Source organism: Psittacula echo (genome assembly GCF_963264785.1).
Source record: "Psittacula echo genome assembly, chromosome: 1".
NCBI lineage: Eukaryota > Metazoa > Chordata > Aves > Psittaciformes > Psittacidae > Psittacula > Psittacula echo.
The window spans coordinates 114,377,727-114,405,684 of record NC_137735.1 but is presented as its reverse complement, the minus strand read 5'-3'; the positions used below and the strand labels follow the sequence as shown (position 1 = coordinate 114,405,684).

The following is a 27,958-nucleotide window of genomic DNA, read 5'->3' as shown; positions in this document are numbered from 1 at the left end:
TACATTAGAATATGAGTCACAAATTCATTTCACATTATGTTTATCAGGCTGATGTCTAGAAGTTGGACAAACAATTTACAAAATGCATTTATGAAAGGCATTTAAAAATTTCCTTAAACTTATTAGTGGCAAATCCTTGTTGAAGTTATTATGGGTTGGATGAGTAAAACTCTGCAAGACAACTTAACAGAATTTATCAGAAAAAAGGTATTTTTTGCAAATGTTACTTACACAATATTCACAGAGAGTTTTCATCACAATGTAAGACAGAAATAGATGTCAAAATACTGGGAATGTTCTCAGGAAAAAAACTTAGTGTCAATCCCAGCACTACTGGTAAGAAACTGGGTTTGGGTTTTTTAATTATGCTATATTATTCAAGTATGTTCCAGCAGAGAAGGAATGATATCTGACAGAAAAACGACATGGGGTGAACGGCTGGAGCTAGAGTGGAAAGGATATCTTTACTAACAGCTGGTTTTAATATCACCATCCAGAACAGATACAACTGCATACAATGGTATATTGTATTATAGAAAGAATAATACACCTTTCCTGGGAGCAAAAAATATTAAATGGTCCTTCTGAAGACCTTTGTGCTCTCTCAAAATAATAAAGCAATGGAGTGTGAAAGTGTTCTTTCATATTGATTCTTCCAAATCTGCAGTATTTGAAGACAGAACAGAAAAAAAAAAAAAAAAAAAAAGGAAAAGACTAGTTTGATATTCTGTTGCAGTAGAAAACTATCCTATCATTAGCTATTAGTAAAGATGTGCTCTATCTATACACTTGTGGATTGGCAATGCAAACACATTTTCATATATATTTTGATATATAGCAAAATCCTACATCTCTTGCACTCTAAAAATTCCCTTCTGAGGTGGCACAAAAATGAAAATTGTATAAGAAGAACAAAAATGAAATCTCTGTAAAGTAGTAGAAGGAAACTTTTTGGCAGCAAGCAAAAATGCCATCAGGACTAGCAGATGCAGAAAGGGAGACAGAAGCAGAGAAAATTGAAGTAAATGGGTGGTTTTTATTTAACTTAAAATAGAACAGGAGGGAAATCTTTTTCTTTCCATTTTTTTCTTTTTTTTTACAGAATGAAACCCTGGTTACTTTCACTAGGAATCAATGTCTATTTTTTAGTCATGTCTGACACTGAACAAAACAAATAAATCTGTTCATTATGTTCAAAATTGGTTTAGTTTAGTAATCGCTTAATATTTTCACAAATATTTTGATATTAATAAAATTTAGCAAGCTACGCCAAGATTTTTGCTTTCCAAATGTACCAAAGTTAGTACAAAAGTTTATTAAAAAACACCTCATAAAACATATCATGCGCTTGTGAAAAAGTGAGTTCCCAATAGAACACATTTAAAGGTACTGAAGTATTAAAGAAAATAGCTTAAATTCTTTATAAAATTAACAAACTTCTTACTTACTGGAGAAGTAAAGCCAATAGAAATAGGGTATGATTTATTTTTTTTTATCCTGAAAGATAGTAATTCAAATCTGTAATTGATCTGTAGTAATTGATCTGATTTATTCAGATCAATGCTGAAATAAAATTAGCATGCACATTCAGTTGACTGTATGATATAAGCTAAAATCATAACCAAATTTTGATGTAGTCAGTAACAAAAAAACCCAAACAACCAAAAAAACCCTAAAATTCTCCTAGAGGTTGTCAGTCAGAAGGACCAGCAAAATTTTTTCATTTTTTTGGTGGCGAGTAGAGGTGGGAGGTACTAGAACCGTAGAAAAGAGAGCAAGGTTACTAACTGCATTCATATCAAAGTGACCCTTCACAATATTTGAAAAAGCACAGGAACTGTGTAGCAGTAGATGATCCCTACAGAGAAGTGGTGGAAAGCAGGGCGCAGGGAGCAGGCAGAGCTATGATCCACAGACCTCAGTATCTGTTTGTTAGCAGAGCCACCAAACATGTTTTGACAAACCCTATCCTGACCAAGCAGGGCAGGGATTGAGTTCATATTTCTTGGTCTGACATGGAGCTGGGATGCCGATGGCATGTGAAATAGGGGCCCAGCAGTGAATAGAATTCTCATACCCTGTGATACAGATATAGCTACTGATATTCTAGCCCGGTATTTTCAGCTTGATCCCCCAAATCCCAAATAAGTGCCCTGATATGGGACATAGAAATAAAAAGGATTGCCCAGACATCAAATCTAATACTTAAATCAAAGGTAATCACATAACTGTGCTACAAGGCACCTATAGACTATACATCTATTCACCATCTACACCAAGTCACAAAACACTCCCTAATAAATATTACTAAATGTGCAACCTTTAATACAAAATATCAGAAAAGTCTGGAAAACTACACAAGGAGCAGAAGAGATCACAAGCATTGTTAATGTCATAACTTTCTGCAACAGCTGAGAATGTCTAGATGATCCTAAGATAGGAATAATGCAGTGTCTAACAATTAATCAGAGTTGAGCAGCTTTATCATCTGAAATTGTGAAACCAAACAGTGGAGAAACTAATCTTCCACAAATGACCACTGAGTTCTTCGTATGATTCAAGAAATACCCATATTGCTTTTCGAGTTTTTCTGAAAACCAGTTTACTTTTCTTTACAGTATTTGAATTTTATTGCATTATAGACATCAGTAAAGTACCTATTCTTGAGCACTGGATCTCTCAAATTTTAGGACCTAGTTCCATCTTAATGCAAAATAGGATAAGATGCAAAGTCTTGTGTATAACAGGAAAAAGTATGAAGTCAAGACAGCTGGTTCCTCCCAGCTTCTAATATGGAGTACGATTCAACATAAAAAGCTTTGTAGAAAATTCATTTTAAAGTTTGTAGAAAATTCACAGGTGCACCAGGAGATATATAATATTAACTAAATGCCTACTGAAGATCAGTGCTATACCCATTACACAACATTATATTCCTCTCAAACATACCAGATGCATGTGAAATATAAACAAATTAATGGTAAGATGTTTTACTATTACTGCTAGTACTAGCAATTTGATGGGGGTTGTATCAATATTATTCCTCATATAGCTATTAAATTATTGCCATTTATAACAGCTACTATCACTTACATCTGCTCAATTATAAAACAATCTCAGCAGCATTTTAAAGCCTAGGATTACTTACTAGTATGGTACATATTGTATGTGGTCTATGTATTTCATCCCTGACTCAAAAGTACTTGCAAAAGATGCTGCAACTCATCACCATTTAACACAGAAAAACTCAAATCCTGCTAATAATATTTGCATATGGGCTTTAAAATGCAAACTACCTCACAATAATTATATTCTTTGAGTTATTGTCTTGGTTTGAAAAAGGGGTTTTGTCTGACAGCATGTAGTCAAGTGTATAATGAGATCGTTCTAGACAGTAATCACACTGAGATGGAAAACGAGTGTTGGTCAGAATACATGTACTTTGACGAGTACTCATTTGCAAAAATTGCCCCAAACTCCCATGCAAGGTAATTTTTTTCAATTGTGCTTTAAGGAATAATAATAAAAAGTAATGAATCATAAGAAAATGTTTAACATATGTCAAGCAGCAGGCTTTTTCTAGCCCTCTGCAGAGAAAATGTAAGCTAGTCTTTGGAATGTAGAATTACTTTAACATAAACATATCTACTGGAACATACCAGATGCGCGGAGACCTGCATGTGTTTTGATAATGAACCTGTCACATGGTATCAATCATTCCCATACGCTTTACCTTCAGAAAAGACAGAGTATTTTTAAGAGTAATATTTCATTGTTAAGGATGTTATCAGAGATGTTACCCAAAGGAGCATATGATGGGGAGCAATTATCTTAATTACATACTAAAAAGCTTCTAGAGGGATTATAAGGTTGCAAAGGAAAATACATTAGCACTGTGATATGTAAGAATTGACGTGGCTTGCGCAACCTCAATTCATCCTCCTGTGCCTATGCATTCTGAAAAAGTCTTTAATTATGATTATAATGCTGTTTCTCTGTGAGATCTCTGCTGCATCAAGGACATAAAGGAGTGGGGAAATGGACAATGAAACAAACCAAATTCTGGCACAATACTCTAGCAATGTAGCAGGAGAAATAATATTATAAAACAGTAGAGATATGAAATATTTTTTCTAAATATCAAACTCATGTAAAAATATCCAAAGGGAATGCTAAATGAGAGTTACTAAAGCTAGAATTTTTTAATGGACAGATCCAATTTGTACCCAAGAGTTTAAAAAGATATGGCAAGTTATCTCAACAAATGGTTCTGTTTCCTAATAGCACTAGGAACATCAATAATATCTGAGAAGACTAAAAGGAATCTAATGGATCAACCTTAGTAACTATAGGCTTTCATTTTGACATCAGGAATAATGGAATAGCTGATATGGATCACCATTAATAATAAATGAAAGGGGCATGGGTTATGCAAATTAGCATTGCTTCAGAGAAACTGGATCTTGTTAATTAAACTATTTTTTAATTGAATTTATAAGTTCATTTAATACAAATAAAGTTAAGTCACTTTTATAAAATATTTGGCTTAATAGTACATTTGGGCTACTAAAAATTACTAAAGTGGTCTACGTTTGCAAATGAGGTAACTTTAAAAGTTAATAATGAATGGTTTCAGATGCATGTGCATGAGAAGTATTAACTCATGCACACTTCTTCTTTCCAGACTACCCAAATAAAAAAAAAATGGTAAAAGTTTTACCCAACTTTATACTACAAATACTGGGGGTAGAAGGAAGGTCTGAAAGCCTGTATAAATCTCCTTTCTCTTAATGCTCTTTGTTGGGATTCTGAAAGTTGCCAGTTAAATGGGCAAGAATCAGTCAAGGAAATACAACACTAGAAACTGACCACTGAATGCTTCTACTGCCTGCTTCTCAGTTTGTGATACTGAAGTTATATTTCTACTTTACTGGATAAATTCTGCTTTTTTTCAAAAGGCATGAGGTAAAATGGCACAAGAAAATAGTACTTTTTAGATTCTCAACACAGCAAAGAATCAATTTCTTTGCAGTTAGTCTGCCAATTGAAAATTGACAGTTATATGGTGTTAATTTTCTAGTGAATAATGAGAATTTTATGATAACAGAAGTTTGTCCAAATATAAAATTGCCCTGCTTCAAATACAGAATAAGTAAGGCAACAGCTGTTTTAGGGGAACCTATGGCCTTCTCTCACACTTCCTGGCGCTGCTTAGAGTGAAAGCAGACAGTGGATGAAATGTTATTCAAATTTTTTATCATTCACCTTCTCTCATTTATTCATTTCTTCTTTTAATACATTAGTAATGCAATACACACCCTAACGGAAATAGTCTTTATTTTGTACCACAGGAGTTAAATTTTATTTTTCATCTCCGTTTGTAAACTTCTATCAAGAAAACTGATTCCCACATTGTACGAGAAATTTGAACAATAAAGAGTGGATATTATTTCTTCCTTAAACATTACGTAGAGGATATATGCACTGTTGGCATAACTCTACTGACAGCAAACTATAGCCATATCAAGAAAGAATATGGAACAGGAACTGTATATATAAACTGTATATGGACCACATGGATCTGTTTCTTAGGTGGTATCAGAAACCTGGTTTACCTGAACTGCCTAGAACTGAATTCCAGTGTAAAAAGAATTGTAAAGGTGTCTCACTCATCTCCTGAAATCTACTCAGAAATAATTAAAATAGGTCATAGCTTTCACATGCTATCAGAATGTGATTTTAGAGGCATATCTAACTGACAGAAGTCAGAGATGCACACTGCACTGACCCATCTATAGCCACTTCATCTATTGTATGGTTATATTATCTGAAGAGGTATCCTCTCCCAATTTGAGATGAAATCAGAAGTAAAGGGAAATATTTCCACAGATAGTACCTCATTTTAACTATTATACTACAAGATGCACCTTTTCCTGATCTCATATCAATGCTTAAATGACTAATTCCTAATTTTAATAAAGACCCTTCTTTTGGAAGAAGATATATACAGTGAAAATCTAACCCAACTGAAATCAACATCAAAACATGCCCTAATTTCATAGAGGTTAGGAAGATATGCCAGCCTCTGAGACTCAGATCATTTGAAGATCTACTGATCAAAATCAGTACTTTAATAACACCTGTCAACAACATAGTAATCTACATGGGACCAAAACACAGTTGAACTGCTCTGCTCCAAGAGATATAGTCCTAAAAAAGATAATACAAAGCATCCTAATTCTACTCCAAGAACTATGATCATATAAAAAATATTGAAAATGGTGTGAAAAAGTCATAATAATAAAACAGAACTCCCAAGCTACGTATATTTGGGGGATTTGTACTTAGAGAAACAAAAAAGAACTATAAAATTACAGAAAATGCTTAAAAAGAGAAAATAAATTATAAATTTATAATTTATATTATAGGAACAACTATATCAGCAAACACTTTACAGACACCATTTTCAGAAATCTTTTACATTTTTGAAGAGTGCTTAAAAAAGTACTAGCTGTACTGAAGACAAAAACAAGAGTAATGACAGAAGAGCTATTGTATATTCTATTCTTCCATCAGCACTCCCTTAACCTTTATTAAAATGCTATGTGAAATTAAAATATCCAAACTGCAAACATATGCTAGTGCATTAGACAAAATTTATTCTTACAAGAAGTGTGCACCCTATGCTGTGAATGACAAATACAAAATGTGTCATCACTGAAACTCAGTCAGGTTAGACTAGTTTCTAATACACTGTGTTCTGGCAAAGGCTGGTATTCTGAAGCTCTGTATGTGATCCTTGCATCTTTATAAATTAATCAGTTAAAACAAGTAAATTGATAAATTCTGTATCATAGCATTCTCTCTGTACAGCTCAAATACAGGTTAAAGGATGAAAAAGAAGACCAGAGAAAAAATATATATAGGTCTTACACCTAGGGCTGGGCATTATGTTTCATTATGAATAAGTTATTGACCGAAAATGCAACGGAAAATTGTTAATTAATTTTCAGTTTTCACACTAAAGTAAATTTCACTAAAAAGCAGGTCAATAAAAAATATTTTCAGCTGGAATAAACATAACATTTAACTGGAAAAAATATCTGGGTTTTGGTTCAACCACTTCAGGTTTTCTTATATTCCTTATAACTTAATTCTTCTCTTCCTACACAGAAAAAGGGAAGTATATTAGGGCACAGTATGTAGGTAGTATTATCGTAATTTCTGTAGAGGGAAATACTTTAAATAGATGCATACATACTTAAATAAGACAAAATAACTTGAACATACTGTGATACAGAATACACACCCTTAGAAGACCTCCATGCCACAGTTTACCACCCTTTGGAGTCCTCTAGCCACCATGACAAGGCAGTACATATAGACATGCATAAGGGCAATAAGAGATTTTCCAGAATCATTCAGAGGCTGACCTGAGTTGCTTCTTGAAGAGTTGCTGGAGAGTTCTGACTTAGCCAAAGCCAGTATATTAGTGTTCCTCTGTCTTGACTTTAGCTGGCCATGAATACACTGAGGTTGGAAATGAAAAGCTTCTTAATCCCTAGCACAGAAATCAGTGGTTCTGAAGCAGAGTTCTATTCAGAGTAACAGGCACAACCCCCCAGCTATTTTTAAGATGTATTTTAAGAGGCTTATTAAAGGAACTATACAAAGGCTAGAACCTAACTTTACTCCCTTTAAGGAGAGTATCCTTATCCTGTCAGGACATTATGAGACTCTTTTGCTCATTCTTCTCATGGCCTTTGAACCTTTATCTGTGCTAAACATAAAGGAAGATTAGACTGTATAAAACAGTCTGAGAACTGGGAAACTACTTAATAATGGTCGCATTTCTCTAAGGCCAAAAATTACTTAGAAGAGAATCCACTTGCCTAAGAAAGACTTCAGCTATTAGGTTGTTATGGAAACACAAGCCTCCTTTGTCAGTTACCCACTCCATCAAACCAATGCATGGCTCACATTAAGATACACACCTATGCTTTGTGTTCCTACTGACAAGCTCTGAGTGGTTCTTCACTTCTCACTCGACATAACAGATGAATTAAACTCTGGAGATACTGCCTTCTAGAGTAAAAAATGAAATAATAAGGAACACTGATTACACACATCGTATCAGGCCTTGAGGCACTAATAAGCTCTAATGGCCCTGACCAGCCTTCTGAGGTGCTCTATTTGCATCCCCCTTCCTGGAGACTGCATTTCAGCTCAGCCTGGGGCCTTTACTTCCTGCCTGAGGTACGCTGAAAGAGGGACTGTTTTATGCTTTTGCCTGTGCCCTGTGGATCCAGACGCCAACTGATATTTGACTTCCCAACTTGACCATGGGCATGGTCTTGTCATCATGAACCTTCCTGGCCATCACCAGACTGGGTCCTGACCTGTATATTGATTTTCTAGCTTGACTTTAGATCTACCTCATCAGTACAAACTTGCTGAATAATCTGGGCTCTTGGCTGAACCTGGTTATGACCCCTAGGTCTGCCCTCCTCATGGGTGGTGAAATAGGGCCCTCACTAATGAGGTCACTGCCCTGTCAGCTGTGGTAGTCCACTTCACTCCTGCCTCCCCATCCCTGAAGAAGCAGCTGGCCCTTACTGCTCCCTGACACATCAGGCCTGAGACTTCGTACTTAGGATATTCAGTACTCAGGGCACGAAGGTAGTAATGATTTTGAATGTTCACTACAATACCAAAAGCTTTCATGGCAGAAACACTGGTGTCAAATTAGCCTAAATGTCATAGACTCTAGTTATTTTCAGATGACTCTAGACCAACTGTGATATATTGCATTTACTCTGCTTGATAAGAGCCTCCTTCCTTTATTCTATACAGCTAAGACGAAGTTTCTTGGTCATAGAAGTATTTAATCCTGAGGAGCTGGACTGTAGTTCATGTTTAAGTGCACTATGTCCTGCTACCTCTGGTTTAAAAAGTGTGCTTATATTAAATATAGCCCTACTAGCAGTCCTGTTTGAAGCAATTTGGGTGAATAGACTTCAGAAAGGTTAGTGCATGATCCTTCAGATCAATTGTAGTTTCAAAATGACGAAGCACGGGTGACTAAGGCCTCTTGAATTTCCATTCATCCAGACAATTCTGCATATTTGGCAGTATGATGGTTCCTTCTTGTGGCCATTTTGCACTGGTTTGCTGATAGCCAGAAAATAACTGCATAAAAGCAAAGGTATAAATTCATTAAACAAGAAAAGATGCATTTGCTATCTTAGCCTCAAACTGGAGTACTGAAATGTTCAAATATTCAGGATAGATGCTGTGAAGCTTTGCTACTGAAGTCAATAAGAAACTGATGACCTGACAAATAGCACTTTATTTACCAAGCCAAGCATTTAATGATTTTGGAAAATATGTAGATCTGTACTTTAATTTGATAAACATTTTATCACAGATAAGCCATTTTTCAATTCAAGTTTCTAAAGTACTATCTCCTAGATATCTGAGATTGCTGACAGTGTACACAGTAGACAGAAGAAGACAAGAAGAGGCAAGCTGACACACTGGCTACATATTTTCATGTTCATTTTCACCGTAATGACAGGAGAGGGACATCAGGCTGAGAAAGCAAAAAACCCCTAATGCTGCAGTAGACAGGCTAGCTTTGAGACAGTTTGATATATTGTAATAATGCAGTGACAAGCATTTTTTGTTAGTTTCCCTGTGTGATTATGAGGCTATAAGAAAAATGTATCATTAATTATATATTTATTATGTTGTATAGTCCTCCCTACAAGTTACTGCCATTTAAGTGTGAATTAAGTAATTTTTCTAAATAACAAAAACATCATGACTGACAACAGCAAGATTTCTCTAGAATACATTCAACTGGACAGGTGTCCAGAATAGCTGCTAAGGTATCTCTTCCTTTATGTTTTAACTCCTTGCCTTGTACCTGACTGCTACAGGCTAGTGCAAACACATCAGATATCTAAGAACATTTTTGTCCTTTGACAGAAGCCATATCTGAGATGTAACCGAGTAGAGTAGTTGTATCAGAGCTATCTTAAAAATTGCTGACTTGCGAACTGCTGACTGTGCTCTGTCTGAGAGCTCAGCGTAAGTGAACCCCCTAAGTATTCACCTTATTTCTCAGATGGATTTTGCAGCCCACACTGAGCTCTGCATTGCTACAGCTGAGCTGCTTCTAGAGTTGAAGATGGCTCACTAAGATCTCCTTGACCTGGAGCCACAGTAAACTAACATAACTGGAAAAAACCCCTTTACCCAAGATGATTTTCATGCAGTTTACGGACAGCAGCGTTTCTTCCTGTTAGTGAGATGCTGTATTAAAACCTTTGTTAATCTGCATGGACAGATCGACTTTCCAAAAGAAGGCTAGTTGGGTTTTTTTGTCACCAGTATTCATAAGTAACAGAGTTTAAAAAGTCCTCTCTAATTCCTAATAATAATTTGGCTTAAAAACATTTTAAGTAGCATTGGCCATTATTCACTATTATTAAAAACATAGCACACAGAATGCCACCTGGTTTGACTCCTAGGAAGTTTCTGCAGTAGAAACTATAAAGGCAGACCGAAAAGGATATAATCTCTCTGTTGGGGAACGATACACACTTAACTCCAATGCAAAAAATATAGTAACATTTCTTCCATAATGTAGCTCAGATTTTGTTCAATATTTCTGTTAAATAAAGTGTAAGACATTTTGAGGGCTGCATCAAAAGGAGCGTGACCAGCAGGTCGAAGGAGGTGATCCTGCCTCTCTACTCTGCTCTCGTGAGACCTCACTTGGAGTATTGTGTGCAGTTCTGGTGTCCTCAACATAAAAAGGACACGGAACTGTTGGAACAAGTCCAGAGGAGGGCCACGAGGATGATCAGGGGACTGGAGCACCTCCCGCATGAAGACAGGCTGCAAGAGTTGGGGCTGTTCAGCCTGGAGAAGAGAAGGCTGCGTGGAGACCTCATAGCAGCCTTCCAGTATCTGAAGGGGGGCTATAGGGATGCTGGGGAGGGACTCTTCATTAGGGACTGTAGTGACAGGACAAGGGGTAACGGGTTCAAACTTAAACAGGGGAAGTTTAGACTGGATATAAGGAAGAAATTCTTTACTGAGAGGGTGGTGAGGCACTGGAATGGGTTGCCCAGGGAGGTTGTGAATGCTCCATCCCTGGCGGTGTTCAAGGCCAGGTTGGGTGAGGCCTTGGGTAACATGGTTTAGTGTGGGGTGTCCCTGCCCATGGCAGGGGGGTTGGAACTAGATGATCTTAAGGTCCTTTCCAACCCTAACTATTCTATGATTCTATGATTAGAAAGATTAATACATTCATTTATGAAGATTAATACATTCATTTATGAAATTAATTTTATGAGATAGATTTATAAAATTTTAAGTCCAAATGTACATTTAACTTAGCATAAAAATTTGTATCAGAGTGCAGTAGTTCAGAATATTCCTATCATATTGCAACTGTTAGTTTAAAAGCAGAGAAACTGAGACAGAGATGCTAATGCATTCTGCCAACCTTGTCCCATCAATCTACCACAGAAACAGCAAACAGCTTAACTTGAACTCAGACAAGCTTGCAGTCTTTTTTACTCTTAGATCAGTCCTATTTAGAAGCAATTGTTTTAATGGTGAGATAAACCAATAATGTAACTGTTCTTTCTATATAAACCTAATTTCTTGCAAATAGACATAGTACTCATGCAACAGATTTTCAGAAACAGAAGTAACAAACTTTATTTGCCTTATGTTCAGTTTTGCTCCTTTACATCTAACAACCCTTTACCACTTGGTGCATGGACTTACCTTCTACTGTTCCCTACCAGTTCAAGAATAAGTTTCAGAACGTTAAAAGGATTATGGAGAGCTACAGAGCAGTCTGTTTTTTCCCTGAGTAGATCAAAGAATGATGATTGGCAAGGTGACTACTTCCAACCTGTTAGGAGTTTACTGGTAGGGCAGATAAAAATTACAACATGCAGCTCTACAGCTTGAAATGCCAGTCAGAACGACCTTTCCTCTCCATAAAGGAAATGAGAATTTTCAGTCACTGAGTGCAGTCACTCTCACTTCTACTGCCCACAGATAGTAATGCCCCAGACAGTGAGGATTGTTTCTCAGTGTCCTATCACCTAGGGAAAGGAGACTGACAGATGCAATTTTATGTTCAAAGTGCTACCTCATGCTTTGAAATGAGCTCTAGTCATGATACAGTACGGCAATTTGAAACAGTATTCCCAAAGTCAGCATGTCTCAGTGATATAAAACAGTGAAATTCTGGGGAAAAGGCACACAAATCAAATATTTGTTTTAATTGAATGTTCTCTGTAATCATACATAACTTATTCAAGCAATAAATTTGTACGAGCAGAAGTGGCAGGCTGACATTCACACACAATTATGCGTAGTGTTAAGTACTTTGTGAGTGACATGGTTAATTTCATTTGGGCCATTTGTAGCATAAGATAGCAGCCAACATAATTACAGATATGGCTTACAAGCCAGGCCAGTTAGATAACTACTGCATTTATAGCTTAGAATAAAATCACATTTTGGAATCTTCTTATCTATACAGCCAAATGTTCGATCCAATAAAATGCTAAGATCATAGTAGTATACTGAAAACTAAGACAGAAGAAGTACAGTACATTTGTACTGTCAACTTACCTTGTTAGATCTTATAAATATTATGGGTGCTCTCATGAATGTCCTACAGCTTCCTTGGCTATTCTCTGGAACTCTAATATGTATCATATTTAACCACACACAAAACATATTTCCAGATTATGGTCTGAAAATTTCCTTTTCAAGATCTGTTCTTCATACTGATCATAAGGAACTTATTAAGCCTATGAAAAATGTTCAGCAGGCAGCACAATTCCAAAGCCTGTTGTGGGGTTTTTTTTGCTTATTTAATACTAACTATAATGGAAAGCTTTGTAGTTGAGCCCCATTACTATGGAGGCAGATAATGAACTCCCTCAGCCAATTAATAGAGCAGGGGTATGGCAGTTTTTCCATTGCAATAAGTGTGTTTATGGTGATTAATCAAGTAGAAGTCTGAAAAACAAGGATAATTTGGCATTCTTTTTCCTTTACTGAACAGCAACCTGTAATATTGTCCTGCACAATATGTCAATTTTTTAGATTATCAGAGCCAAAAAAACACCAACAAAGCAAACCTTCAGTTATACAAGTAGTCATGCTGAAGTTCATGTCAGATTTTGGTCCATTCCAGGCAACTATGCAATAAAGACGCTACCTTATTTTGTGCCACCTCCTAGGTCTCTGTTCATAATGCAAGTCCCCTCAAATCTACTTTAGCCCCAAATTTATGGAGAGACGGGAATTATGATCCACTCCACCTCACCTTTCTGACTCTGAAGGTGTACCTTGATATCTAGCCCTTATATACTATGCCTGATATAGCTCTGGCACTCTTCCAGTACTAGTTCAGCTGTAAAATCAAGAAGGTGCTTCCCCTTACACAGACTAGATTGGTGACATACTGTTAGTTAACAATCATCTGTCATTCTTGTATATTTTCCAAATCATGATTCATAATCAAGATAGCACAGGTAAAAAAGTCAATTGCCCATTCCAAACAGTCTGCACTGCCAAGAACTGTCATTTGTCAGACTCTCAGTCCAATCACTTATAGCAAAATGATTATATTCTGAAATTCCTCTACCAGGTGGTGACTAATGAAGAGTTCAAACAAGGGCAATTGAAGAGAGCATATAATTTTGGAGAATATAAACAGAATCCATACAGATAATACCATTCGTCTGACTCAGAGTAATTATATTGTTTTTTAACTATTGTAACTCATTGCTGTTCAAACCTGTATAACAACAAACAGTCTGCCAATCTGTCATTTGATATTTCTATCAATTTTCATTCACTGTGTCATTTTCAAAAACAGAGCAGATGTTCTTTTATGTAACATGAAAATAGAGTACTTTAAATTTTGAATTAGTTGTATAATATTGCTGCTAAGCACTTCATTAAAAAACAGAAATGGGTTGGTAAATAGATTACTGCAAAAGGCTGGGCTTAAAGAAATACGATTTCTAATTTGGTTTTTTGCAACCTTGTATTTATCTAGGAAATTATTTAAACCTCTGCTTAGTTTTCCCTTCGATAGCATTTTGCTATTAATCCTTATTCTGATATTAAGCTCTTATGGAACATAATGGAAGACTATAATCATGCTGTGATAAGTAAACAGAGTGCTGTATTCTTAGAACATAAACCTACACCTTCTATACATAATTCTATACCTTCCATAACATTACACTTACACCAAAGATTATGTAAAAGATTATTTGGTGATTTACCTGGTCTTGAGGAAGGAACTCTTGCTATCTCTAGGGAACAAGGTTTTTTGGTCACTGCTATGTCTATCGAATCACAGAGTTTACTGTCATTTTCAGAGGGAACTGCATCCAGAGGCACAGAAGGTATTGCTTCCAATGCATAACCTCTCTTCTTTGAATAAGATTCCTGAAATGCAAAAATTTAAGTAGGTAAGAGAGATATTTCTCAGATGACATAAGAAAAGAACCAGGCTAAATAACTCTGGCTAAAAGTGTTTAAAATCCATCAAATTAAACACCACATTTTGCTGAAATCTAAATTGTAACAGACTGGAAGAATTATTTGCATGCTAGAAGATAACATTTCTTGTTTCTTTAAATTTTTGTGTAATATAATTCTTGTTTAGTTATAGAAATGTCTATATTCTTCAAACTTTGTATTTAGCAAAAGCTCCAGCATAACTGATCTTGCCATACCTGCTTTGCTATGTTCTAATTTGGGGATTTTTCCTATTCAGATTTTGAATTATATCTCATGAAAGTGATAATTACAATAACCATTGAAATTACTTTGTCTTTGGGGATGGTTTTATATATGTTCATATTACACATAAAAAAGCTAAAGATATGTCATCTACATTTTGAGGGCACAATCCCAGGTTGTGAATGAAGATGAAATACTGCTCTATACTTGAACTGAACAGCAATAATGGCACAAGGTCCCTTCGCAGTGATACATATAGTGAATTCGCATCATTAGCAAATGTCAAGGGAAGGAAAAAAGGAATTGGATGGAAATTTTGCTGGTACACTAAACTGCCCAATCAAGCAGACTGTCTCTATTTTAAAACACAAATAAGAAGATACCGTACAGTTTCACTAGAGTTTCTTGATTTGTGATCTATATTTTTTAATCCCAGCAGAAAGCAATTGAATAGGCAGAGACATACTTCTACATCTTTCTTACATTGGACATATGGATGCCTGGGAAAGCCAAGCACTGCACATAAATCAAATATGATATAATAAAAGGCAAAGGACCAGAGAGCACCCTGACATTTAGATATTATCATAGTCCTACTCAGAAAATGACTTAAGAATGTGATGACTTAAATATGATGCAGAATAACAATTTCTTCAGCAAGAATTAATATTACCTAAAGAAAAAGATGGCTGTAGGTAACAGTCCATTTTTTACGTAAATTATTTATACTGTTAGCAAATTATTACACTACCAGACTTTTGCAGTTTTTCCTGCTCATTGTACTGTGTCCTGATTTTTATGACAGTTCATCATCTGGTGATAATACAAGGCCATTTGAAGGATAGGTTTGAGATGGCAACAACAGGATATCCCCTTCAAAATTCTGCTTGATGAGTTCAGTAGAAAAAAAATTTAAATCCTAGGCTAAACCACCACTGAATAAAGTACTTGAAAATGAATACTAGAAACAGTGAACAGGGAAAAAATAATACAAAATAAAAAGAATACAAGCATTTGTAATGAAAAATTAGTCTGTGCTAGCAAACAATACAAGGTTAGTAGTCAGTGTTCAAAACATACGCCTAAAAGAGGAATGCGATTGTGTGTCTACCTCTTTTACCCTTTTCTGGTTAATCTCTAGTCAAGTTATGAGCTCTTTGCATTAGCAATCTTGCTGCTATATACCAGTAGTAACTAGTTTCAGCTAACGGACTCTAAAAAACTTAACAAGGAATTGGCTAAGTTTCTAAGTGGGCTTGCTGCAGCTACAAATGCAACTTTTTAAACTTAAGCCATCTAATTCCTCAAATAAAGTTAATAGAAAAATTATTCCTGAAGCCCATATCCTGTTTAAAAAAAAAAAATCCCAAAGCTAAAAAACAAAAAACAAACAAACAAAACCCCCCAACAACCAAAAAAAAAAATCCCACAAAAACAAAATGCATTTTTTTAAAATTATGCAAATAGCACTTGGAGTCTTGTACATTTCTGTCAGTCCTCACCCTCAGCCTTCAGTGATCTGACAGGAATCTGATTTTCATGTGGCATTCAAGGTGAGGGCCCACCAAGTATTCATACTGACATAATAATGTTCCCGCTTTTGCACTCTGCTCCTTTCCTAATTGCTTTTAACATTCAGTTTGATTTTCTGAATGATATCAAACATTACAAATGGATACCCCATCCCTGAGACTGTTGAAGACCAGGTTGGATGGGGCTTTCAGCAACCTGGTCTAGTGGGAGGTATCCCTGCCCATGGAGAGGGTTGGAATTAGATGATCTTAAGGTCCCTTCCCACCCAAAGCATTCTGTGATTCTATGATTCTGAAATTAACATTATAAGAATCTAAATGTCAGAGAAAAAAAAAATAAAAATGATGGGGTTACTGAGAAAATGGTTAGAATGTAAATTACTGACTAGTAAATTCTTCATCAATCTTTCACTAATAAAGCAAATATGATAACAGTATGCCAAGTAGAACTTAAGTTAGAGACAAGAAGAATCGTAATACATTAAAAAGTCTGGAATTCTATCAAGTGAAGATGATAAGGCTTAATTAAAAAGTGTATATGTAGCAAAAAGACAAACTTCTCATCGCTGGAAAAAAGCAATGTAAAGTATTCTGGTTGCTGCAGTATGTTCTCCATTTCGCAAGTACTGAGCATATTCTAGAAAACTTTAAGCTCTAGTGTAATTCAAGTTAGATGTTAGTAGGTAACTTAAAATTGTCTTAGAATATGTGGCATTAAGCAATGTGATTCTGTTTTTTTCTCAGATAAAAACATCTTCAGCACTCGTCTCAATAATAACAATTCTGTTGTCTCATCTCACCCACTTCAATGAAAAGTAATTCTACAGTAATCCTACACATGTCCTAGATATTTTCATCTGCATAACAAAACAGTCTAAAGAAATACTATTCCATTATAGTTGAATAACCTTTGGCCCTGAAATTAAAATAATCTGAGTTTATTTTTTTTCTTAGAGATTATTCAATTTCTGTAAATTATGCCAAAATACTTGAAGATGACACATGTAACTGATCATGACTGTCAAGTCAGAGTTAGTTCTTATTTAAAATTGAACTTCATAAAAGTAATGTGCTGGGCTGCCAGTATATTAAAATAAGTATTTAAGTATTTTTGTGGAAAGGATAAAAATACATACACAATAGAAGTGACAGAAAAAGACTGAGAGTGGGTGCATCACTGGGAAAGCATTAGAGAACAGCTGTCCATACTGATAAAATATAAATTAGATTTTTGCCTTGTAGAAAGAAACAGCAATGTGAAATTGAATTTGCAGAGCACATGCCAGGGACACATTATGGCCCTTACTCAGAAATCTCCAGCCATCTGGGTCCTCTGAGAATATGCTTGATGGTATAATACTTATCATATGTAATCTGAGACCTAAACAGGACTAGACAATAGAAAGGAGGGGAGGAGAAGGATGTGACTGTTGGTCAGTGGGAATGAATTTGCTTTAATATATCTATATGTCAATTGTAAAAGGTTATGTAAAAGTGTGAAATAATATTCTATAACATCAGTAAATCTTCAAAAACTACATGATGTTGAGTTAGGCTTTTTTCCATGTTTCTGCCAAGCTTCCAGTTAAGCTTGCTTTTGCCTTCTTGCATTCCTTGTAAGAATCAGTCTGAATGAGGTATGGTCAAGGATTGAGATATAAGCAATATATACAAATCTGTATTTTTATGACCTAAGAATAAAATGATAGAACCTCAGTGGGAATCTAATCAGAACTGACATTCTGACAAGATAGAATTTGTATTTCACTGAAAAATTTTCATACTATGCAGCTCCTTTCCTATAGAAATCAGGTCAGTTGAAGTTTCATTACTTCCCTGGAACATGGGATAACACATCAGAGTCAAGCATAACGTACTGTTACATCACATTCCTCACAGTGATAATTCATGTTGTGTCTCAGCAGGCAATTATTAATTTATATAACTTATAAATCCTAAATTAATGAACAGTTGACCTCCTGTTGTCTAGGATACTCACAGTTAAAAGCCATACTGTATCCTGTTATTTGAAAATTTACTAGATCTGGTTTTGATTGAGTCTCTCTTTTGATATATGACTTCTTCGTAATTAACACTAACTGTCCTTACAATTTGTGTAAGATACCTAATAAGGATCACAAAGTTTAGAAGAAATAGTTATTTTAGCCTTAAGACATTTTTTTAGAAACTATGGGGAACAAGAATGCTACTATGCATACTTATACTTGAAGATAGAAGTTAAGGACACTTGTTTAGAAAAAGAATTATTAGTGGGTATTTCAATGGTCTTATATATCCAGATAATTCAGATTTTTAAAGAAAACTTTATGGCTATAATTACTGATTATCTGAAAACATGTATGAACAAGAAGTGGAAGTGAAATACCCAGGGTTTTTCTTCTGACTAGTAAATTTTAAAGGAGAAACAGTCTCATAAATGTGGAAAGGAAGAATGCAATGTATTTGCCATCATTAGAAAATATCTTTTTCATTTATATAGAATACAGATTGAAGAACTGCTATTAAATTCTGGCAAATCCCTTAAGATCCATCAGGGTATCGTATCTTCTCCCCTGACATGCTGCATGCCAGAAGACCAGCATGAACTCAAGTAGCTCTTCTTTATTTATGGTGGGATAAATTCTGCTTAATTTCTCTTTAGAAGAGTATTATGATACTTCTATTAATAAAACTTTGGAGAGTTATTGATCCCAAACACTCCATCAACCCAAACCTGATGATTACTATGAGAGCAAGCAATGACTATTGCATTTATCCCATTTACATCATAGAATTACAGAATTAAAAAATAGTTTGTGTTGGAAGGCACCTTTAAAGATCATACAGCCTAATCCCTCTGTAACAAGGAGAGACATCTTCAACTAGATGAGGCTGCTCAGAGCCCTGTCCAACCTGACTTCAAATGTTTCCAGGTAAGGGGCATCTACCACCTCTTTGAACAACACATTCCAGTGTTTCACCACCCTCATTGTAAAAAATTTCTTTCTTCTATCTAGTCTGAATGTGTTTGCATCAAACATACTTCTTCATGTTTGTAAACAGACTTATGTATAACACTGTTGGATTGGGACACTTTACACTGAAATATTCAAGATAAATAACCAAAGGTTGCTGAGAAGAATCAAGAATTCTTCTCAAGAATTCAAGCAAGAAAGGAGTCCTGACCAGTGACCAAAGATAATTAGGACAGTTTTTTGACATGCAGCAAGGTCAAGGGGAGAGTGCCTGAACCTGATAGGTACTGTGTGAATTTGTCACAATAATGTAGTGACCAATTGAAAGTATTTCCTATGTCATCATAATCCCAAAACACAATTAGATGGTGAAATATTTATTTTTACTGCCTCCCCACTGAAAGAAATCAGGATTATTACTATAACTTTTTGCTAGTAATAATATTTTTATCTATTACTTACTTGACCAAATTACAATTTTTATAGCATCATGTAATTAGAATAATTTTTCAAGAGTCAAACTATGATAAATGTTCATTGTTATGACAGCTAGAAACACTTGAATATGTAATTTGTCACAGAACAGATAATAAGGTTCATGACATATTACAGAATCTGGAAAATCTCCAGTAATCTCATATATGAAGGAGGGCCCATGCAAACATTTATCTTCATGCAGTATCTTCTCAAGAGATAAAATAACTCATTGGAAAGTGATAAGTTTGGACCAGAAGATGTCTCAGAAGGTGAATGGAAAGGCTCAGAAGAGTGTCATGGTTTCAAGGGTGCCAACTTCAAAGCCCAAAACATGACGAAGGCATGTCTGATATCAGAAGAAAGAAACCGCTTTCCACTTTCACAGAGACTGATAAATGCACATGTACTTTGTCAAGCTCTGGACCTCATTTAGTAATAGCACAAAGATTTGAAGGTGGTTTTGAAGGGCCATTTTACACAATACCAGTTTGTTACATAATCAGACCTCTTCATTAGAAAAAAGGAAAGAAGGAAGAGAAAAAAAAAGTCCGTCTCTTACTTGTAAGAAAAGGTTCACAATAGTTTTACAGAAAGAGTGGTTGTTCTGACTTACAGGGATCTGAGTACCACGTGACTAACAGCTGACAGATTCATTTTGAGCATCACAAAAAAATATTTTAGGTCACCATTAGATCACTTTCCCCTAAGCCAATTAAAAAATATTGTACACTTTGGGTTGACCTTTTTGAATGTGCCTGAAGGTTAGTGTGAAATATGCAGAGAAAAAGTGAATGAGGATTTGTAGTTCTGCCTTTGGACCACAAGGCAGTGAACCATCCATTCTTCTCCCCAATTGAAACACTCACAGGTTTGGTTCAGCTCTTAAACAAGTTTTGTCTCCTATTCTAGTAAAACCAACCAATCTTGGGTTTTCTAACAGAAGCAGAGAACATGAAGTAAAAATTATCCCTCATATGAGCCAAAACCATACAAAATATAGATATTGATAAAACCTTAACTGGAGTCAGTATTTACTAGACAGCAAGTGCAGAAAGAAAAACAAACAAACAAACAAAACAAAAAAAAAAAAAAAAAAAAAAAAACCAAGAACAAACAACATGCTATATTAAGCAGATACACTGAAATTTTCTAACATCTTATAGCTTCGTTCTTATCAATTACTGTGCCAGTAAATGAAAAATATATGGATTGCTGTGGAGGGGAGAGAGGAATCAAGTACACCTAAATTGATGTGGAACCAAAACATGTCATTTATGTTAATAATAGCTTTCACTATTAACATAAACCAGAAAAAAAACTGTAACTGTAAACTGACTTGATTGGAGGCAGACAATATCACTAAATGAAATATTATGGAAGACATTTTTATTGAAAAGAAAGCTTTACTGCCAGCATGTCAATCCATTACCTGTTGTAAATAATATGTGCATTTTAGAAAATACTCTGTATCTGCCCATGCTCTTGTTCTGAAGTCATGTACTTTCATGAATTTGCACAATAGAAACCAACTACTTGATGCCATATGCAATGGCTTTAACAGAAGCTACAACTAGATATTTGTTATTCTGTGAAACAGAATCTCCCATATTTAAAAGTTTTCCAGTTGATACTGAAAAAATAAAAATTTAATTATGCATATAATACAAATATATAAAATATATAGTACATATACATATAAAAAGTTACCATTGCAACAGCGTAAGCCAAGACTCTCGTAAAAGAACTCTCTCCCACATATGCGTCCACAGTAAAAAAGAAAGAACAAGAAAATATTCCAAATATTAAAGTTATTAAGAGCCATATTATCAAAAATGAAAAACTTTGTTGTGAATCTCCTTTATCCAGTACACAACTGAACAGAAAATGAGATACAAAATCAACAGAAGAACCACATTTCAAAATTCTCTTTAAAGGTCTCAGGATGCATGCAAATTCTGTAAAAGTTTAGTCCTTCCTAATTAAATAAAACCAAATACCCTGTATCTACAGTAAGCATGGTATTTCAGAAGCGTGAAAACTGAATCTAATAGTAAGAGACAATCAGAGGAAAAGCAAATTCATGCTTTAAGTTAGAATCAGCATTTAAAAAACTGCAAAATAAATTATTCCATTACAACAGGGGAAATATGCACAATAGTAGTCAGCCAATGTTAATACAATGTTGTCCATACCCTCCTGTGTTCATAAAGAACCCAGTAATTTCCTATTTCAAACCACAGTTCAGAACCATAGTTCTGAATGGGACCCTATGAACTCTGCTGTTTCCTGATCAAAAATGTGTGAAAACCAGCTAACATTCATAACACGAATATTTAGCTTTATGAATACAAAAAGTTCCATCATCCAGTGTTATCTTATCATACTGCATATATACTCAGCAGTTTTATGAACTTGACCATGTTCAATTCAATCAGCAAAGACTGAAATATACAAAAAAATGCATCAGGAATTGCCTAATTCACAGAAGGAAAAATATTCAGCTAATACACATGCTACTTCCTTATGGCTCTTTAAATAAGAAACCCTACTGGTTTATGTCAAAGCTCTACTGCTTCAATTGTTGCTATAATGATTTCTATGGTACGATAATCTACTTCTATGGTATGTTAATCTACTTGTGGCAAATACTCAGCCTGAGTTGTTGCATAATGTAAACTGAGAATGCGAAGATTATATGAAATGACATGACTAAGGATTATAAGAAAACCAATGTTACATTTTCAATGAAATCTGAACTTAGAAAGCTTCCCATGAGGTTCGCTGCAAGATTCCGGTTTCAGAAGAGCTACCACAGAATTATATGTCTATTTGATCAGAATTAAGGAATCTTGCTGCATATTTGCAGTCACACTAGCTGTACGTAATAGTTTTACTACAGATACTGTCTACTCATGCTTTGTGACCTTCCTTCATATGCAAACAAAGTACTATGTCAGTGTTTCCCACAAAGATGGCAAAAAGTACACAAAACTCTGCTTACTAATTCCATTGCTCTAGGTTCTGATTGAACTAGTTTCTTATATTTCAACAAATTAGTAATTCAACTTCAAAAAGGCAATGTAAATGCTTAAACTTAGTATACATTCAAGTAATTTGCAAAATCAAGGTCCTTTCATAATTTCACAATAAGGAAACAGAGCTGGTCAGTAAAAGAAATCTACTTATAAAGCCTGCATGTTGTGGAATCACCTAAAGCTAGACAACAGGAAACACTTGCCTGTGGGTCTTTCTGGACCAAAAATGAGATTCTAGCCACTTACAATCCAAAATGTGGAGTTTCTGCAGTTCTTCTTTGGTCATATAGTCCTGATAATAAATAAGTGTCCTTAGGACAAAGCTGTTAAGATAGCTATACTTAACAGGAAACTCCAAAATTTGTTCATGCGCTTCACAATAAAACACTATTACGTTCAAAAGAAACAAAACCAGGCACACTTAATCTGTCCATTTTGGAAGTGGGCAGAAAAGAGTGAAGGAAGGCCGCTTGCTTCATCAGCTGTGTATCCTCTGTAAGTGCGCTGGTGTTTAATTCACAAATTTACACAAATTCAGCTCAAAAGCTAGACATGTAGTCAAACACATCCCTCTGCTTCACATCTCAACACTGGCTGTCTTCCAGTGCCTTCCTCTTCAACATAAAAGAGCAGTCAATTGAATATCTTCAGAGATGCCCTCACTTTCCCATGGATACAGGGAGCAAAAGCACCCAGATGGGTTTCTGAATGAACTTTCTGCTGTCAATATTTATTCATCATAATGCAAAAACAGTAACTATGCAAAACTGATCTGAATAAGATGGAATTTAGGCACCTGTCCACATAAAAACAGATTACAACAGTTTACTCAAAAACCTTTATGTGTATATAGAACTTAAGTATCTGCTAAACATAAAGGCTGATGAAGCTAGTGGTTTGTAAGTACTTAGACAATTAGGTAGGCTAAAATACTGTCTGAGACCTACGGACTCAATTTTGCTAAATTCAAAATTAGGAGAACTAAATGTGATTTAGCATTGCCTGAAAATTTTATTTTCTCTCTTCTTTTCACAATTTAAAATATTGTGAATCAGAAATTAGAATGCTATAAAATTATAGCACCTTCAAAAATAATACAGTCGACTTAATACTGTCAATTTATTAATCTACCTTAATATCTTTACACATATATCCTTTATGTTAAGAAGTCTGAAAAATGCCTGGTGGACTGTTCTGGTTATAGGGAGAGACATTTATAACATGTTTTTTAAAAAGCTACCTCCCTCTATTCCCTATGTTATTAGTAGTATTACTGTTATTTCCATCTATTGTAGCAAGGTTTTAGGGTTCAGGACTGCTTATTGCTTCTGGAAAGCGAATGGAGCATTTGCATTCGACAGCAATACACAGAATTAACACTATTCTAGGCAGAAAAACATAAACCATGACATTCCTCATTTCCTAGTTGAACTGCCTTTCTGAGAGACCTTAAAGTGAAAAGGCATATTTGACTAGAATTGGCAGATCACGTTTTCTATCAATAAACAAATCCAAAATGCCTTATAATGAAAATATGCAGCAATGTTGTCTTACATATTTTCCCTTGATAGCTCAAATATGGACTCTCCTTAACTTGTTTCATTTTATTTGACCTCCAATTCATGAGTTCATCTTCATTTTGAACTATTAATACTGGAAAAATCATAACAATCAGTTTCAGATTTTAAGAAAGTCTTAGCCTTAGACTGGGTGTGTATTTTTGTTAACAAATAAGTGTTTCCTGATAAAGTTCTGTATGTAGGGAAGCAAAAACAGAATTAAGCACATTAATGCCTATGTTTAAATAGGCTTAAGTAATTTGTTGAATCAGGGTTTATCTCATTCTCGGACTCAGTGTAATGAGTACTGGTAATAAAAGTTTTCAGTAAAATATAGCAGTCAGACCCAAGGCATGCAATTTCTTTTGTACAGCAAGAGAGGATTCACAGTTACAGAATACAGAGTTGTTCCGTTTTAAATGCCCAGTTACCAGCCAGGTAATTTCTTCAGAAATGAAGTATGTTCTGCCAACTTACCAGCTTCTCAGTTGGTAGAGAAACTTCACAGTTTCCGTTATTAGTTTGTCAGTGGTTCTCAAATACGTTTCATTTGTACCACTATGAAAAAAAATCCCAACCAAACAAATCTGAAAAAAAAGCCCAACCAAAAAACCAAACCAAACAAACAAACAAGCAAAAAAATCGCAAAACACCACAATACAACTCACCCAAACCAGAAAAAAAGTTGCTAGGCTCAGAAATGTCCCAACATGTCAAATGCCTTTAAACATCCCTTCACAGAACTGCAGCCTTACACAGCCCATGACTTAATGGCTAATCCATATAGTAAACCTACACTGTAATCACAGTGTCCAGATATCACCACGCAACTGATCTCCTGCCTTCAGATACCTTGAATACCAGCTTTTTGAGCCATCAACTCTTTTCCTCCTGTTACTACCACTGAAACAACAAACACAAATTATCTATGATGACATTTTCCCCACAAAATGAAGTACTGAAAAGTAAACCCAATTTGGTCAGACTAACCAGGAACTTCTACATGTGTTCAAATTTCCACATAATGCTTTAATATTTCTGTTTTGAAGCAGCTGAAGTTCAAACATTAAATTTTTAATACAAAGTTGAACTTTTTTCTTGTATAAAATTATTTTCTATGCATAGTTGCTATCCATTTGCTATGCAATTTAACTTGATTTTTTTTTTCCATTTTCCCATGATTTGTCAGGCAGTACTGAAATCAAAAGCATTTCCTGAAAGTCCGTCTTCTGGTTACCACTTAACTGCAAATGACAAAGTAGTAAAATGTAACATATTATTTAAGATCATATTTCCCTATTTCAGTTACAGTGTGCAACTCGAAATTAATTTCTACATGTATGTGAACCTTTAATAGTAGTAAAGCCCATCACCAAAGTCAGCATGGCTATCAATACTTTTGATGATTTCTGACATACATCAACAATTCCAGTATTGTTTGACACCTCTCTTCTTTCTGTCTCATCCTACTTAATGCTGTTGTTTCATAATCACACCAAGAGATAATATAGACCAGTGGTAGCCAGATTTACACAGCACTAGGCAGGGATAGCCATACTTTTCGCAAACTGATTTACAAACTGATGAACATAGAGTCAGTCCTAAACTTTCAAAGAAATTAGCTTTTCTGAGTTCACACATATAAAATTTTATAGAGAATTATAGAACATAGGTGTTTATACGAAAAAGTTCTCTAGAAGTCATCTCATCCAAGCTTTCAGTCATAGCAGAACTATCTTAACTACCAGGTTTCTCTGAGCCTTGTCCAGTCAATTCTGAAAACACCCAAGGATAAAAAGATTAAAATATCTCATTACATTACATACCTGTGTAGCAGTGTCTAAATGGTACAATTAGTGAAGTAAAAATTCATTTGCCACAAGACATCTGGCAACTGGAAATTACAACGGAAATTCAGAAACTACATACTACTAGCAAGAACAAAAAGCTCAGTGTCATTCCTTAAAACACCATCAGAAAATGTAGCAAAGCACTAAAATAAGCCACAATTTTTTTCAATATACTTATTCGCCATCATTGTTCAGCAGGGTATAATCATCACCTGCTGATTCTTTCTTGGCACAATACATATTGCACTTTGCAGTAGCTGCTTTAGTGTGTGGGTGGTGTATTCCTGAGATTACCAACAAAACTCCAGCTTAATGCAGAAAAGACAAGACTGCAAATCAAGAGCTAACAGAAATGTTTCTAAGGGTAATACAGGTCTCCATGTCAACTCCATTTAAGTAAAATAATCATTTAATCCACTAACCTATGACGAGAAAAAAATAATAAAATTTTTCAATGTTAGAAACTATAGGAAAATACTACAGGTAATGTAACAATTTTACTCTGGCTATTCATCTTCCAAGTATACTGTAAGCCAAAGTTTTCCCAGCTGAGGGTGATCTTCCCTGGAAAATAATTTTGTCCCTACCATGTCAGTATCACTTATCAAATGAATACATTACCAAACAATATATCAGTTTTTCCCCTCCTGTAATATATAAATTAGACAATGCCGCAAGGCTTTCTACTTCTAATTCTGGTGAACTTCAACACCAAATAGGTCGTGCTTTACCTAGAAAGGTTGGACCAGATGATCTTCAAGGTCCCTTCCAATCTGGTAATTCTATGATTCTATGAAGCAACAGCAACCAAATCTGTTTCTTTACCAATCAAATTTGAAAAGTATTTCCTTTCAATGCACTGAAATGTAAAGTTGTCAACAAAGTGACGGATGACTCCATTTTTTGGGTTCAAGTTGTTCACCTAATGGTGTTAAGTTAAAAATACACTCTTTGTTTTTCTGTTTGTTTGTTTTGTTGTTCTTTTAATTGAAGAGCAAAAGAAGAAATATTTCCTCTTTTATACTCCCTCCTCTGCACTTCAGCAGTTCAAAAAATTACTAAAACACTTGAACTAAGCTTAACATCTAAGAAAATTTTTAGAGACAACTGACAAAAGGAGGAGTTCAAACTGGAAGAATATGTTAAAACGAAAATAAATAATGCCCAATAAATTTCCCAATATTAAAGTTGTCCAGGAAGAGACAACACGGAGTCACGCTGCCTCTCTCCAGAGACTATCATTGCAGAGATTTTTTATGAACAGACTTGATCTCTACACAAAAACTGAGTTAGCTCCTTACTCAATTTCCACATTCATCTCTCATGTATCCAGAACCATCTTTGCAATTGTAAATATAATTGCAATATAATAATTTTCAGTGCCAGGCTTTCTATAATGTAATCTTAACCCACTTCCACAATACAAACACAATACAAAATTCCTTTTAAAAATTATATAAAAGAAGTACAGACAGACATGATGATCTTCTGGAAGTCAGATGTGAAATATATAACCCTGTTAACTGATGCATCAAACTCCAAACCAAATATTGCTATCACAGCCTATACTGATAAACAAACAATATTATATACAATTTATCTCCTAAAAATGTAGTCAGGAGCCTCCTTTCTCTTCCCTCTGTGTAAGTAAAAGACATTTTGAGGGAAAATTCTCTTCCACAGGAGAACCTGTAACAAAGTTGCTAGAGCTCCTACCTCTAGGAGTCC

The 27,958-nt window shown here is 35.0% G+C and overlaps 1 protein-coding gene across 5 annotated transcripts in view; it reads right to left on the bottom strand.

Annotated features, from left to right (window-relative positions):
- Window positions 1-27,958, bottom strand: part of ANKS1B (ankyrin repeat and sterile alpha motif domain containing 1B) — a gene marked incomplete at both ends in the record, with an annotated part of 478,018 nt that overhangs the window by 335,829 nt on the left and 114,231 nt on the right. For all 5 annotated transcript variants that reach the window (XM_080616729.1, XM_080616728.1, XM_080616730.1 and 2 more), the window contains one exon: window positions 14,340-14,505. In XM_080616729.1, coding sequence (XP_080472855.1) covers window positions 14,340-14,505 — 166 coding nt within the window. The remainder of the gene's footprint in view (window positions 1-14,339; window positions 14,506-27,958) is intronic.